This window comes from Mesoplodon bidens (assembly GCF_964165515.1).
Source record: "Mesoplodon bidens genome assembly, chromosome: 10".
In the NCBI taxonomy this organism is placed as follows: Eukaryota; Metazoa; Chordata; class Mammalia; order Artiodactyla; family Ziphiidae; genus Mesoplodon; species Mesoplodon bidens.
This window is the reverse complement of record NC_138172.1, coordinates 80,823,038-80,836,627: the sequence shown is the minus strand read 5'-3', so window position 1 is coordinate 80,836,627 and position 13,590 is coordinate 80,823,038. Positions and strand designations below refer to the sequence as shown.

At 38.8% G+C, this 13,590-nt stretch overlaps 1 protein-coding gene across 1 annotated transcript in view; it reads left to right on the top strand.

The window, feature by feature from the left end:
• Positions 1-13,590, top strand: part of PKHD1 (PKHD1 ciliary IPT domain containing fibrocystin/polyductin) — a gene marked incomplete at its 3' end in the record, with an annotated part of 426,508 nt that overhangs the window by 134,950 nt on the left and 277,968 nt on the right. The window contains exon 36 of the mRNA XM_081247000.1: positions 62-218. Within this exon, the coding sequence (XP_081103126.1) occupies positions 62-218 (157 nt within the window). The remainder of the gene's footprint in view (positions 1-61; positions 219-13,590) is intronic.

The following is a 13,590-nucleotide window of genomic DNA, read 5'->3' as shown; positions in this document are numbered from 1 at the left end:
ATCACCCAGACTATCCTGCTAGAAAACAAAACAAAACAAAATAACAAAACCTGTTTTCCAGGGCAACTTTCCCTTTCAGTTCTGCCGGAGGTGGTCCAGGGCTCACAGCTGGTTTCCCGAGCGACCGCCACAAGAGGGCGACAACGTCACGGTAGAGAAAGGCCAGCTGCTCCTCTTGGACACCAACACCAGCATCCTCAACTTCCTGCACGTGAAAGGTTTGCGGAGTTCGGAGATGGGGGTGGCATTATTATATATGATTTTATCATTTTAGGGGCAGAAGGAAGGGGAACTTTTTGGAGAAGTTCCAGCACTTGGTTGACAATTTATTCTCGGACCAAATTGAGATTTCCCTATGAAAGGAAGAAGTGGTCAGAAGGTTCAAAATGAAAGCCCTTTCTTTTGACTCTTAAAAGCACAGAGCTTGATTATTTTAATTTTTCAAATGCAAGAGGGTGAACAGTGTTCTCCAAGAATATGCTTCTTTATTCAAGTCCTTTGTATTCATGTTTGTCCCTGGCAGCACTCACAATATAGCAGAAGGCTCTGAAATCAGTTAATGCTGCTGCCTTTGAAATTCCCTGCCAAGAAAGCAATGCCTTCCTGCTTTTACCCTGTTGTGGTTTTGACTTCCTTGTCCCGTGGAAAGTCATATAAATAGGCTTCCTTATTGCAAAACCGGCCACATAGCTCTAGGGTCTGGGAATTTGGGAGAGACAGAGAATTCAAATTTTAACTCCTCCCCCTCATTACCAAGTGACTAAGTCAGTTTTTTCTACCTCCTCGTGACTTTGTTTCCTTATCTGTTAAATGAGAATAAAAATCATTGCCTACTTCAGTGGCAGATAGTAAGGAATGGTTATCAAAGGGACTCTTGTTCACTGGCAAATGAAAATTACTTGGCAAATGTGATTAGTTATGGAGATCTATAAAACTGCACTAAAACACCATTCTGTACTATAAATATATTTAACATTTACAGGAGCATTTGTTCTTGTTAAAGTAAGCTTGTGGCTATATGAGGGAGAATAAAATATTTTGCAGAGGATAAACTGATGGAGTGTTACTACCCGTCTCTTACAGGTGGACTTATTAGGACTTTTACATTCTTTATTCTGCAAGCTTTTTTTTTTTTTTCTTCTGGTAGCAAGGAGAAGATTTCAGGCAAATCAATTAATTAGTACCCTTTAGGAAAAAGGTCTGTGAGCTTGAGCTCCTGACCTGTCTTTGTGGTGGTTGTGTGTGTGTGTAGCCAGTGGCTATAGGGAGTACTGACTTATTGACAGCTAGCAGCTACCTAAGGACTGGCAATGACAAAGGAAAATTACAGACTTCAAGTCTCAGCTCTGAGAAAAGATGCTCTTTACAGGCCTATAACCAGGATTCTCGCCACAGGAGTCAAATCCTGTTGGAGGATGGGATGCCCTTCAGGCGCTCAAGGGTCTTTGCCTGATATTGATACCATTTGGGAGAAGTTTTGCAGCTAAAAGTCCTCAAACTCAGCCCATCTGAGTCTCTGGATATCCTAGTAGTTCCAGGTAAATGTTCCAGCAAGGAATGGTGTTCCTTGGGCCAGAGACTGAAGATGGAGAAGAGGCATCAGAGGAGAACAGAGGGCAAGGGAAAGGCAGAGGTATGTGGATACCTGGCTTCCACTCTTGGAGATTTCAAGATCCTGGTAACCCAGATACTTGCCCCAAGCTGTCACCTTTCAGTGGTGGTTATTCCTAAATGTTCCTGGTTCAGGCAATACTTCATTCTCATTATTTAGAATAAGTGACTAGGTTTAGAAGGGCTAACCCTCATCCCATGGAATGGGAAAGTCTGTTATGTGAAGCATCCCCTGCATTGGTAGGGTCGTGAGGGTAAGTGGTGGACACCTGTTTCTGTACAAACAGGAGTTGCTGGTAGGGAGCAGGGTTGCCTAGAGTGAAAGTAAGATTTTAATCACAGAGATATGGGTCAGAGGTTCTAGAAAGCTTGAGAACTGGGAAAGGACACAGATGAAATTTGGTTCAACAGATGACTTGTGAATGCTTATTAAGTGGCCCAGGAACTCTGTGTGAGACACAAGAAGAAGTGAAGAATAATGCTTAACATGAATAATGTGCATTACTACTAAAGAAAAAGTAATTAGGGAGCAAATATAAAAGAGTAAAATGTCTAGTTCTAAAGCATGTGATGTAGGAGGTAAGGCAGAATGTAGACAGAAGTAATCTGAGTGTCCAGGATGTAAGATTAGAGTTGGATAGTGGAGAGGAGGTGAAGAGCATGTACTTTGTACCTGAGACAAGTTTTGATCGTGTAGACATCAATATACACACAGATTCAACATGAGAGGAATTTCCCCATCTCACTTAATAGCCAGTGGCTCAGGCCAAAAATCTTGGTGGCACCCTAGATATCTTTCTTCTTCTTATATTCCATGGCCAATCCATCAGTGAATCTTACTGGCTGAATCTTCAACATGTGTCCCATTAGTACCAACCTAGTCCTATTCAACCTAACTTTTGGCCGGGACCATTTCAAACAACTTGTTAACTGGTTCCCATGTTTCTAATTTTTTTGTCTTCTTTAGTAGCAGAACCCCAGTTTTTATTTGGGGCAGCAGTGTACCCAGCTAAAATGCTATATTTCCTCAGCTCCTTTGTAGGTAGGCATAGCCTGTGGCTAAGAGCTGGCCAGTGATATGTGAGGGGAAGAGTGGTGCAGGGCATCTAGGACATTTCTTAAAGTAGAGCTGGCTTGGTAGGAGGCATGCCCGAGTTGTCCCTCTTTCTTTCTCCTCCCTGCTTCCTGGAATGTAAATGTGATAGCTACATTTTCAACTGCCATCTTGGACCATGAGTTGACTTGCTAAGAATGGGAAAACGGGGAATTCCCTGGAGGTCCAGTGGTTAAGAATCTATGATTCCACTGCAAGGGCACAGGAACTAAGAGTCCACATGCCCCTTGGTGTGGCCAAAAAAAAGAGTGAGGAAACAGAAGAATGGAAGAAACCCGGGACTCTGATGTCATACTAGCATGGCATCTGGGGCTGCCCACCTCTGAAGTACTTTTTGTGATAGAAAAGTATGCCTTCATGTGTTTAAGTCATTGGTATTTGACTTCTGTGCTATATGCTAAAATAACCCCCAATAATTTATTGTCCACACCCTTTAAAATATGTCAGATCTTATTACTTCTTTCCTCAACCACCCCTACCCCAATGGCTTCTCATCTCGCTAGGAATAATGTTCACACCATTATTAAACTTCTGATCCCTTCATTGACCTTGCCTTCCTTGTTCACTCTGCTCCAGCTCTTCTGTGAATTTACCAGTGACACACCTGCCTCACGGCCTTTGCACATAATGCCCTTTGCCTGGAATATTCTTCCTCCAGATATTCATGTGGCTAGCTCACTTATTTCATTCTCTTTCAGAAAATGTCAACTTATTAGAGAGGACTTGCCGTCTTTTAAAAAATTATAACAATCCTATTACTCCATCCATTTATTTTGCTTTACTTTTCTTCTTATCACTTATCAGTACATGAGCTACAATAATTTACTTGTTTATTTACAGTTCATTTCCTCTGCTAGGATAAGCTCAAAAAGGCAAAGAACTTCCATCAGTTATATTTACTGCTGTCTCTTCAGTGTCTAGGACCGTGCCTGACTCATGATGGGGGCTCAAAGTACATGTGTTGATCTTTGAATGGGTGGACAAGTAAAATGGTGCAGAATTCAGATCCCGGAAGAAATTTAAGAAGTATAATTTTTAAGTTCTTCCTCTCTTAGATATCACTTTTCTCAACTAATTTGCTTTTACTGTCCTTAGTTGTGCTCACTGATATCTATCTGTGTATGTACGTACACACATAAATAAATAAATTTACATATATTCACATACATACACATGTATACCAATCGACACATCTACATAAAAAAGTATACCTTTATGAGTTAGAAATATAAAATCCATTGCTAAGTTATTTTTTTTGTTTGTTTCTAAAAGACATATGAAGAAGGCTTTCACTGGGGAAGAACCCCAGCTCTCAACTATCTGGTTGATGTGGTGTAGCTCTCAACCCCTAATGTCTTCTCTTGGTCTATAATAGGTGTGAAAATACTTGAAGGACAATAAAAATCTATTCAAATATAAGATTGAATTGTTATCATCATCATCAATAACAACAGCAAATCACTCTCTGAGTATCTGTTACTGTCTATCTTTTTCATACCCATTCATGGTATCAGAAAAATAGCTGTGTGAAATTTTCTTTATTTTTTGATACCATCTATGGGATGAAACAAGGCATGAAAAATTTCAAGCCGAAAAATAATTTATTCAAAAGATTTTAACGAACAAGATATAAAGTATTATAGTGGAAGTACTTTCTCAGCCATTTCCACAGTATTATGAAGAAAACATTCCACATGAAGTATGTACACACTTTGAAAGGATTAGTGCTAAATAGAAGTGAAACTAGATCACCTAGGAACTATATTTGGAACTACTTTATGAAGATATTGCATCCTCCATATTTTTTCCATTCATGGAAACCAGAATCCCAATACATACAGGGACCAGGCTCCTCCATCAGGAAAACCAACAGTTCTACATATGGCCCTTGAGAGTTCTGAACTCTCTGTGCCTTCCTTATGTTTCCATATATAAAATAGAACACACTTTTTTTTTCTTACAAGTAAAACTTATAGTAGAAAGGAGGATTATAAATTTCTTTGAGGCAACTGGGAAATGGCACCCAAAGACTAAGTTTTCACCGTTATTTATGCTGCTGTATGTACTGATTCCTGAACTTTTTTGGGGAAATGGCACATTATTTTGTGACCCTGATAAAAGCTTCAGCTATATCTCTTATGATTTCATCTTAATTAGCAAAAGACCTAGAACTTTTGTCTACTTACCATTTCTATTTCTTCCCTCCATTCCTTCTTCTCTCCTTTTTTTTAAAAATTATTTTTTAGGAGGTACTGTTAAACACAAAAGAGAATTAACCCCATCAATTAATACTAATGACTGGGATGGAAATCGGCATATTGCCTTGATTTAGTTAATTATATTTTTCATTCTTTTATGTTAAGATGCCCAACGGCCATAGGCATCGCTGAATTTATTATTTTATTCCAGGTAATTATGATGAGCCATAATAACAGAGACGGAACGTTACCCTCTTGTGTGCACTATTATGGATTCTGGGCAAGGATCTTGGGCTTGTGGTCTGTAGCTGGGGAAGCATCCATATTTTCTGAATGAAGCAGTGACTCTCTCTCCTGATGGTCAAGCAGCTTGATGTGAAGTGGTCTAGAGCTGATGACTAATAAAGGGTCAATTAGGGGAGGATGAACTCTAGAAACCCCTCTTCCCTTGGTGTTGGACTTGCAAGAGGAAGACATTTTGTAGTTTCTTATTACTCACAGTGCCTTCATTTTACAAGGCTTGAGCAGAAACTTGTGCTGTTTAATAGTGCACTGGCTTCCTTTCATGTGATTTTCTATTTCTTGGTCTACTGGTGTATACCAAAGCAGTTAAATGCTTGGCAGGCTTTTGAGCCAGAAAGAACTGAGTCTGAATCTGGGCTCTGCTTCTTACCGGCTTTGTGACCTTGGGCAAGTTGCACAGCCTTTGCAAGCCTCAAGTTTCTCCTCTTTAGAGTAAGGCCTGTTTTAGTAATAGCAGCAGGGACAGCGATTGCTAACATTTACTGTTTGCTATTGTGTAGCCATACTACAATGTATCACCCAACTCCTATGGATGTTTTGGGTACTAAATGAAAGAATGTTTCTAAAGCCCTTAGTACAGGGTCTGGCCCAGCACAAGCATTCAGTTAATGTTAGTTGTTGTTTCTTTTGGATTGAAGGGAATAATGGAAGAGATGGCTGAATGTCAGGCCTAAGTTGCAATTTTATTTACAGCTAGTGGCTGCTTCTATATACAAAGCAAACTGGATTACTCAAAGAATTAGCTGGGCAATAAAGACCTCAGATGGCTTCTGCCTCTGTTATCTTCAGAATGCATATTGAAGTGTTTTTCTACGGCAAGAGAGGGAAGGATACAGAGGTGGAAGTAGCAGAGTTATCCACGAGGTTGCCTCCATTCTCCTTGGTATTTTGACTTTGTGGAAGTGTGTTTTTTTGCTGCAGTTGGGAATGTGGTCTCGTTTTCTCCAAACTGTTTCTTTTAGTTCACAGTTTTGAGGACACTCAGATCTTTTTCGTCTATTATACTGGTGATTTCTATAGTCTAGCAATGCATATTCTTGGTTTATTGAGATGAGCCATCTTTTCTTGACCAACTACTGGGTTCACTGTAGAGTTTCTTTTTTAAAAATTAAAACAAAATTTTTATTGTGGTATAAATGACATATTATATAAATTTCAGGTGTACAACATACTGATTTGGTATTTGTATATATTGCAAAATGATCACCACAATAGTCACCATAGATAGGTACAAAATTTTTTTTCTTTGTGTTGGGAACTTGCAAGTTCCACTCTCTTAGCTACTTTCAAATATGCAATACAGTATTATTAACTGTAGTCACCATGCTGTACATCACATCTCCAGGACATGTTCATTTTATAACTAGAAGTGTGTACCTTTTGACCCCCTTCACCCATTTCGCCTACCCCTCACCCACCCACGTCAGGCAACCACCAATCTGGTCTCAATATCTATGAGCTCAGATTTGTCTGTTTTTTGTATGTTTCTTTGTTTTGTTTTCTTCTTTTCTTTATCTTCCACATATAAGTGAGATCAAATGGTATTTATCTTTTTCTGACTTATTTCACTTAGCCTTATGCCCTCAAGTTTCATCCCTGTTGTTGCAATGGAAAGATTTCACTCTATTTTATCACTAAACAATATTCCTCTGTGTGTGTGTGTGTGTGTGTAGACACACACACACACACGTATATATACACCACATTTCAATTATCCATTCATTAGGTTGTTTCCATGCCTTGGCTATTGTAAGTAATACTACAATGAACACAGGGGTGCATATATCTTTTTGAAGTAGTGTTTTTGTTTTCTTCAGATAAATACCCAGAAGTGGAATTGCTGGATCATATGGTAGTTCTATTTTTAGTTTTTTGAGGAACTTCTATACTCTTTTCCACAGTGGCTGCACCAACTTAGATTCCCACCAACAGTGTAGGAGAGTTCCCTTTTTTCCCACATCCTCGCCAGCTCTTGTTATTTGTTGTCTTTTTGATAATAACCTCTCTAACAGGTGTGATGTGATATCTCATTGTGGTTTTGATTCACATTTCCCTGATTATTAGCGATGCTGAATATTTTTTCATGTGCCTGTTTGCCATCTGTGTGTCTCCTACAGTTTCTTTACCTTAGTCAAGGGTTTGAGGATTTTGGAGTGAGGTATTAAGTGCTGTATCCGGCACAGCCTTTTTATCCCAGGGTTTGTACACATGGTTCCTTCTAACTAGAACCAAACCAACCTCAGTGTCAATAGGTGCATGCTTCAGATAATGCTTTACAATGCAGTGATCTGGGAATGCTGTGAAACAGGGCTTCCTGGGACATCCTGTGTGGTCTCTCTGTGCATCAGGACCCTGGCAGTTACGGCGCACGTTACCCCGTGTCTGCAGTTTTAAGACTTCACTGACAACAGCTTGGATTTAAAGGAAATCCATCTGAAGGCATTGGATACAAATGAAATACCCTGCATTAATATTTTTTTTCTTCCTCTCCTCACTATAGAATGTCTTGGTCAACATGGGAGGGTTTTGTGAACTGATAAAATTTGTTTCAAATGGGTAAGTTTAAAATAACTTATGTGCAAATTGGCTGCAAAAGGAGATTGAGTGAATTGACTCTTTTTCCAGCTGAAAGCTACCCTTCAAGGCAGGAAATGGGATGGTTATGTACAGACAAGGTGACAAGGTTGTCTGACTGGGGCTGGGTCAGCAAACAGGGGGCCTGAGTTCAAATATGAGGCACCCATGGACTTTCCTGTGGCTTTGGATAAGGATCTGGGCCTCAAATCAGTGCACAAAATGGAAATGGTGGTGACTTCCTCCCTTTACAGGAGGAGAGTGGCTTGTATAAATGTCTACCGGCTGTTAATGTTGTTCATCTGTAGCCCTGAGAGGGAAGTGTGGTAAAGGAATTGGTAAACTTCCTTCCCATAGTTTCAAGCATGGTGCTGAGAAGGGCCTGGGCTGTGCAGTGAGCTTAAGTGGAAGCCAGATGGAGAGGTGAGCACCAGAAAATATTTACATGAGTTTTGGGAATTCCACCCTTAACTCCCTTAATTTTGTGTATCTCTATGTGTCAGTCTTTTCTTGGCGACGAATTGGTGTTACTTATTTTATGAGAGGGGACCTTGCTTATATCCAAAGCTAAGCAGATCATTGATAGAATTTTTCATAGGCTAAGAACTTTAATATCATTCATATACAAATCATATAACTTTTATATGAATTGCTTTTATGTTAATTCTTTACAAATTTAATATTAGGGTGTGTTTTTTCTGCCCTTTACCTTTTGGCAATGTGCAATCTAGGCAGGTAAGCTGAAGAAAGCAGGAGCCAGGTCTGTTTTTGCTCACCTTTGTATCGCCAGGATCATTATATTTCCAGGCACATAGTAGGTACTCAAATAATTGTTGAATGACTGAATTTCTGACCGGAAGGGGCAGATTAATGTTGGTTGTGAATTTCTCTGTAATCAGAGTCCTTCCTGGTATCCTCAAATGTTAGTGGATTAGTCCAGACAGTGACCAATTTCATTTACTATTTGTGTATCAGGAGATCAGAGACAAAGGCTTTTTAATGTGGGGGACACTTGGCTCTGAAACCCCTTATTTTTCCCAGTCAGACAATGACTTACAATATTTACCTCCAGAGAACAGTCCCAGACATACTTGATTAGCCTTAAATGAAAGATAAGCCACTGCTATGAGAAAGGACTTGCTTTCAGTAGATGGGCAGACAGACAGATAGATAGATATTAAACAATTTACAGTTTATGTCTTGACAACTTGGATATTGTAACATGAAAAATGCTATTGAAAGGGACCAGTCCTTTCCTACCACAGAAGCTACAATATTTTCAGTAACAAAAGATAAATATTTCAAACATCCTTCCTTAAAATCCTTCTGGGACTTTCTGTTAGCCTTTAACATCAAGTCTAAACACCATGATATGGCTTACAATGTCCTTCAGGACTTGGTCTCTCCTTACCTCTCTACCTCATCTGTTGATTAATGATTCTCACATCCTGTTTATCCAGACTGGGAGTGAAGTTAGAAATCTGGGATGCTTATGTATCTGGGATTCTTGTGCAGACTGAAATATACTGAAGACAGCTTTTCATTATTATCATTTCCCATGTACTGTAATATTCCTGGGGGTCAAGTAAAGGTAGGATGTACTCTCATTTTTTAAATAAGTACTATGAATGACTATTATTGTTCATTTCTAAAATTATTATGTTGTAGCTGAATCGTGGTTATAATACTCAGAATAATTATATTTGGAACCTTTTAAATAACAGATTGCTCAGAGAAACGTATCAGGTTGCAGGGCTGGTAAAAAAATGTGACTGGGTCAATGCTAATTGACCTTTGATACAGAGAAAGAAGGAGATTATTTGAATCAGTGAGTAACTTGGTAGTTATGGAGATTTTTACCTGCCTGGAGAAGACAGTTTCTTCCCCCCTGTTTTCTCCTTTCTTTCTGAGGTCTTAAGTGACTTTCTAAGAATCCATGGAACAGCTGAGGGGCTTCAGAACTTAAATGTCAGAAACTTTGTTGGTAAAAGGAAGTTTTGATTTTCTGGAGGTAGAAAGGAAATCAAGCTTTAGTTAAGTAGTAATTGACAACAGTAGCTATAATAAAAGGCATTTATTTACATCTCAGTGTTTTGCATTCCTTTAAATGTTTCTCTTCCACAAATATGTTTATACTTTGTAATTAGCATAGAGTTAATTCCTTGATAAGGTTAACTTCATGAGTTTTATGTTTTATAGAAAAAGTAAAAGGCTGAGTCATCACCATTATCTTATTTCTTGGTTATCTGTAAAGTTGGCCAGTTCACTAAAACCAGGGTATTTCTATTCACCTGGCGCAATTAAACTTCACTGTGACCTTCTGAAAGTGTATTTTTAACATTTTTATTATGGTACCTAGCAGAAGGGCTTGGAAATAACAGCAAATGTTAGTTGAATGACAAAGTGAATTAATCTGCAATTCCAGCTTCGTATTTTTCAACCTGTTTTAGACTATGGACTATGGACATCTAGAACAAGCTTAATTTACCTAGAGCAGTGGTTCTCAAAGTGTGCTCCCTAATCAGTAGCAAGAACATCGCCTGGGAGCTTGCTAGAAATGCACATTTTTGGGCCCCATAGCAAATGTACTCTGAGGGGGCAAGGTCTACCAATCTGTGTTTTAAGACCTCTGGGTGATTCTGATGGACTCAAGTTTGAGAACTACTGACCTAAAACAATAGAGGGAACCATATAGGATTGTCAGGACTGGAAGCCAGTAAACCTGGCCCAGCTACTCTCTTTTTTTTTTTAACATCTTTATTGGCTTTACAATGGTGTGTTAGTTTCTGCTGTATAACAAAGTGAATCAGTTATACATATACATATGTTCCCATATCTCTTCCCTCTTGGGTCTCCCTCCCTCCCATCCTCCCTATCCCACCCCTCTAGGTGGTCACAAAGCACTGAGCTGATCTCCCTGTGCTATGCGGCTACTTCCCACTAGCTATCTATTTTACGTTTGGTAGTGTATATATGTCCATGCCACTCTCTCACTTTGTCACAGCTTATCCTCCCCCCTCCCCATGTCCATGCTCTAGTAGATCTGTGTCTTTATTCCTGTCTTACCCCTAGGTTCTTCATGACCTTTTTTTTTTTCCCTTAGATTCCATATATATGTGTTATCATACGGTATTTGTTTTTCTCTTTCTGACTTACTTCCCTCTGTATGACAGACTCTAGGTCCATCCACCTCATTAAAAATAACTCAATTTCGTTTCTTTTTATGGCTGAGTAATATTCCATTGTATATATGTGCCACATCTTCTTTATCCATTCATCTGTTGATGGACACTTAGGTTGCTTCCATGTCTTGGCTATTGTAAATAGAGCTGCAATGAACATTTTGGTTCATGACTCTTTTTGAGTTATGGTTTTCTCAGGGTATATGCCCAGTAGTGGGATTGCTGGGTTGTATGGGTGTTCTATTTGAGTTTTTTAAGGAACCTCCATACGGTTCTCCATAGTGGCTATATCAATTTACATTCCCACCAACAGTGCAAGAGTGTTCCCTTTTCTCCACACCCTCTCCAGCATTTATTGTTTCTAAATTTTTTGATGATGCCCATTCTGACTGGTGTGAAATGATACCTCATTGTAGTTTTGATTTGCATTTCTCTAATGATTAATGATGTTGAGCATTCTTTCATGTGTTTGTTGGCAGTCTGTATATCTTCTTTGGAGAAATGTCTATTTAGGTGTTCTGCCCATTTTTGGATTGGGTTGTGTGTTTTTTTGATATTGAGCTGCATGAGCTGCTTGTATATTTTGGAGATTAATCCTTTGTCAGTTGCTTCATTTGCAAATATTTTCTCCCATTCTGAGGGTTGTCTTTTCATCTTGTTTATGGTTTCCTTTGCTGTGCAAAAGCTTTGAAGTTTCATTAGGTCCCATTTGTTTATCTCTGTTTTTATTTCCATTTCTCTAGGAGGTGGGTCAAAAAGGATCTTGCTGTGATTTATGTCATAGAGTGTTCTGCTTATGTTTTCCTCTAAGAGTTTGATAGTGTCTGGCCTTCCATCTAGGTCTTTTATACATTTTGAGCTTATTTTTGTGTATGGTGTTAGGGAGTGATCTAATCTCGTACTTTTACATGTCCCTGTCCAGTTTTCCCAGCACCACTTATTGAAGAGGCTGTCCTTTCTCCACTGTACATTCCTGCCTCCTTTATCAAAGATAAGGTGACCATATGTGCGTGGGTTTATCTCTGGGCTTTCTATCCTATTCCATTGATCTATCTTTCTGTTTTTGTGCCAGTACCATACCATCTTGATTACTGTAGCTTTGTAGTATAGTCTGAAGTCAGGGAGCCTGATTCCTCCAGCTCCGTTTTTCGTTCTCAAGATTGCTTTGGCTATTCAGGGTCTTTTGTGTTTCCATACAAATTGTGAAATTTTTTGTTCTAGTTCTGTGAAAAATGCCAGTGGTAGTTTGATAGGGATTGCATTGAATCTGTAGATTGCTTTGGGTAGTAGAGTCATTTTCACAATGTTGATTCTTCCAATCCAAGAACATGGTACATCTCTCCATCTATTTGTATCATCTTTAATTTCTTTCATCAGTGTCTTATAGTTTTCTGCATACAGGTCTTTTGTCTCCTTAGGTAGGTTTATTCCTAGATATTTTATTCTTTTTGTTGCAATGGTAAATGGGAGTGTTTTCTTGATTTCACTTTCAGATTTTTTCATCATTAGTATATAGGAATGCCAGAGATTTCTGTGCATTAATGTTGTATCCTGCTACTTTACCAAATTCATTGATTAGCTCTGTAGTTTTCTGGTAACATCTTTAGGATTCTCTATGTATAGTATGATGTCATCTGCAAACAGTGACAGCTTTACTTCTTCTTTTCTGATTTGGATTCCTTTTATTACCTTTTCTTCTCTGATTGCTGTGGCTAAAACTTCCAAAACTATGTTGAATAAGAGTGGTGAGGGTGGGCAACCTTGTCTTGTTCCTGATCTTAGTGGAAATGGTTTCAGTTTTTCACCATTGAGGATGATGTTGGCTGTGGGTTTGTCATATATGGCCTTTATTATGTTGAGGAAAGTTCCCTCTGTGACTACTTTCTGCAGGGTTTTTTCATAAATTGGTGTTGAATTTTGTCGAAAGCTTTCTCTGCATCTATTGAGATGATCATATGGTTTTTCTCCTTCAATTTGTTAATATGGTGTATCACGTTGATTGATTTGTGTATATTGAAGAATCCTTGCATTCCTGGAATAAACCCCACTTGATCATGGTGTATGATCCTTTTAATGTGCTGTTGGAGTCTGTTTGCTAGTATTTTGTTGAGGATTTTTGCATCTATGTTTATCAGTGATATTGGCCTCTAGTTTTCTTTTTTTGTGACATCTTTGTGTGGTTTTGGTATCAGGATGATGGTGGCCTCGTAGAATGAGTTTGGGAGTGTTCCTCCCTCTGCTATATTTTGGAAGAGTTTGAGAAGGATAGGTGTTAGCTCTTCTCTAAATGTTTGATAGAATTCGCCTGTGAAGCCATCTGGTCCTGGGCTTTTGTTTGTTGGAAGATTTTTAATCACAGTTTCAATTTCAGTGCTTGTGATTGGTCTGTTTATATTTTCTATTTCTTCCTGATTCAGTCTTGGCAGGTTGTGTATTTCTAAGAATTTGTCCATTTCTTCCAGGTTGTCCATTTTATTGGCATAGAGTTGCTTGTAGTAATCTCTCACGATCCTTTGTATTTCTGCAGTGTCACTTGTTACTTCTCCTTTTTCATTTCTAATTCTACTGATTTGAGTCTTCTCTCTTTTTTTCTTGATGAGTCTGGCTA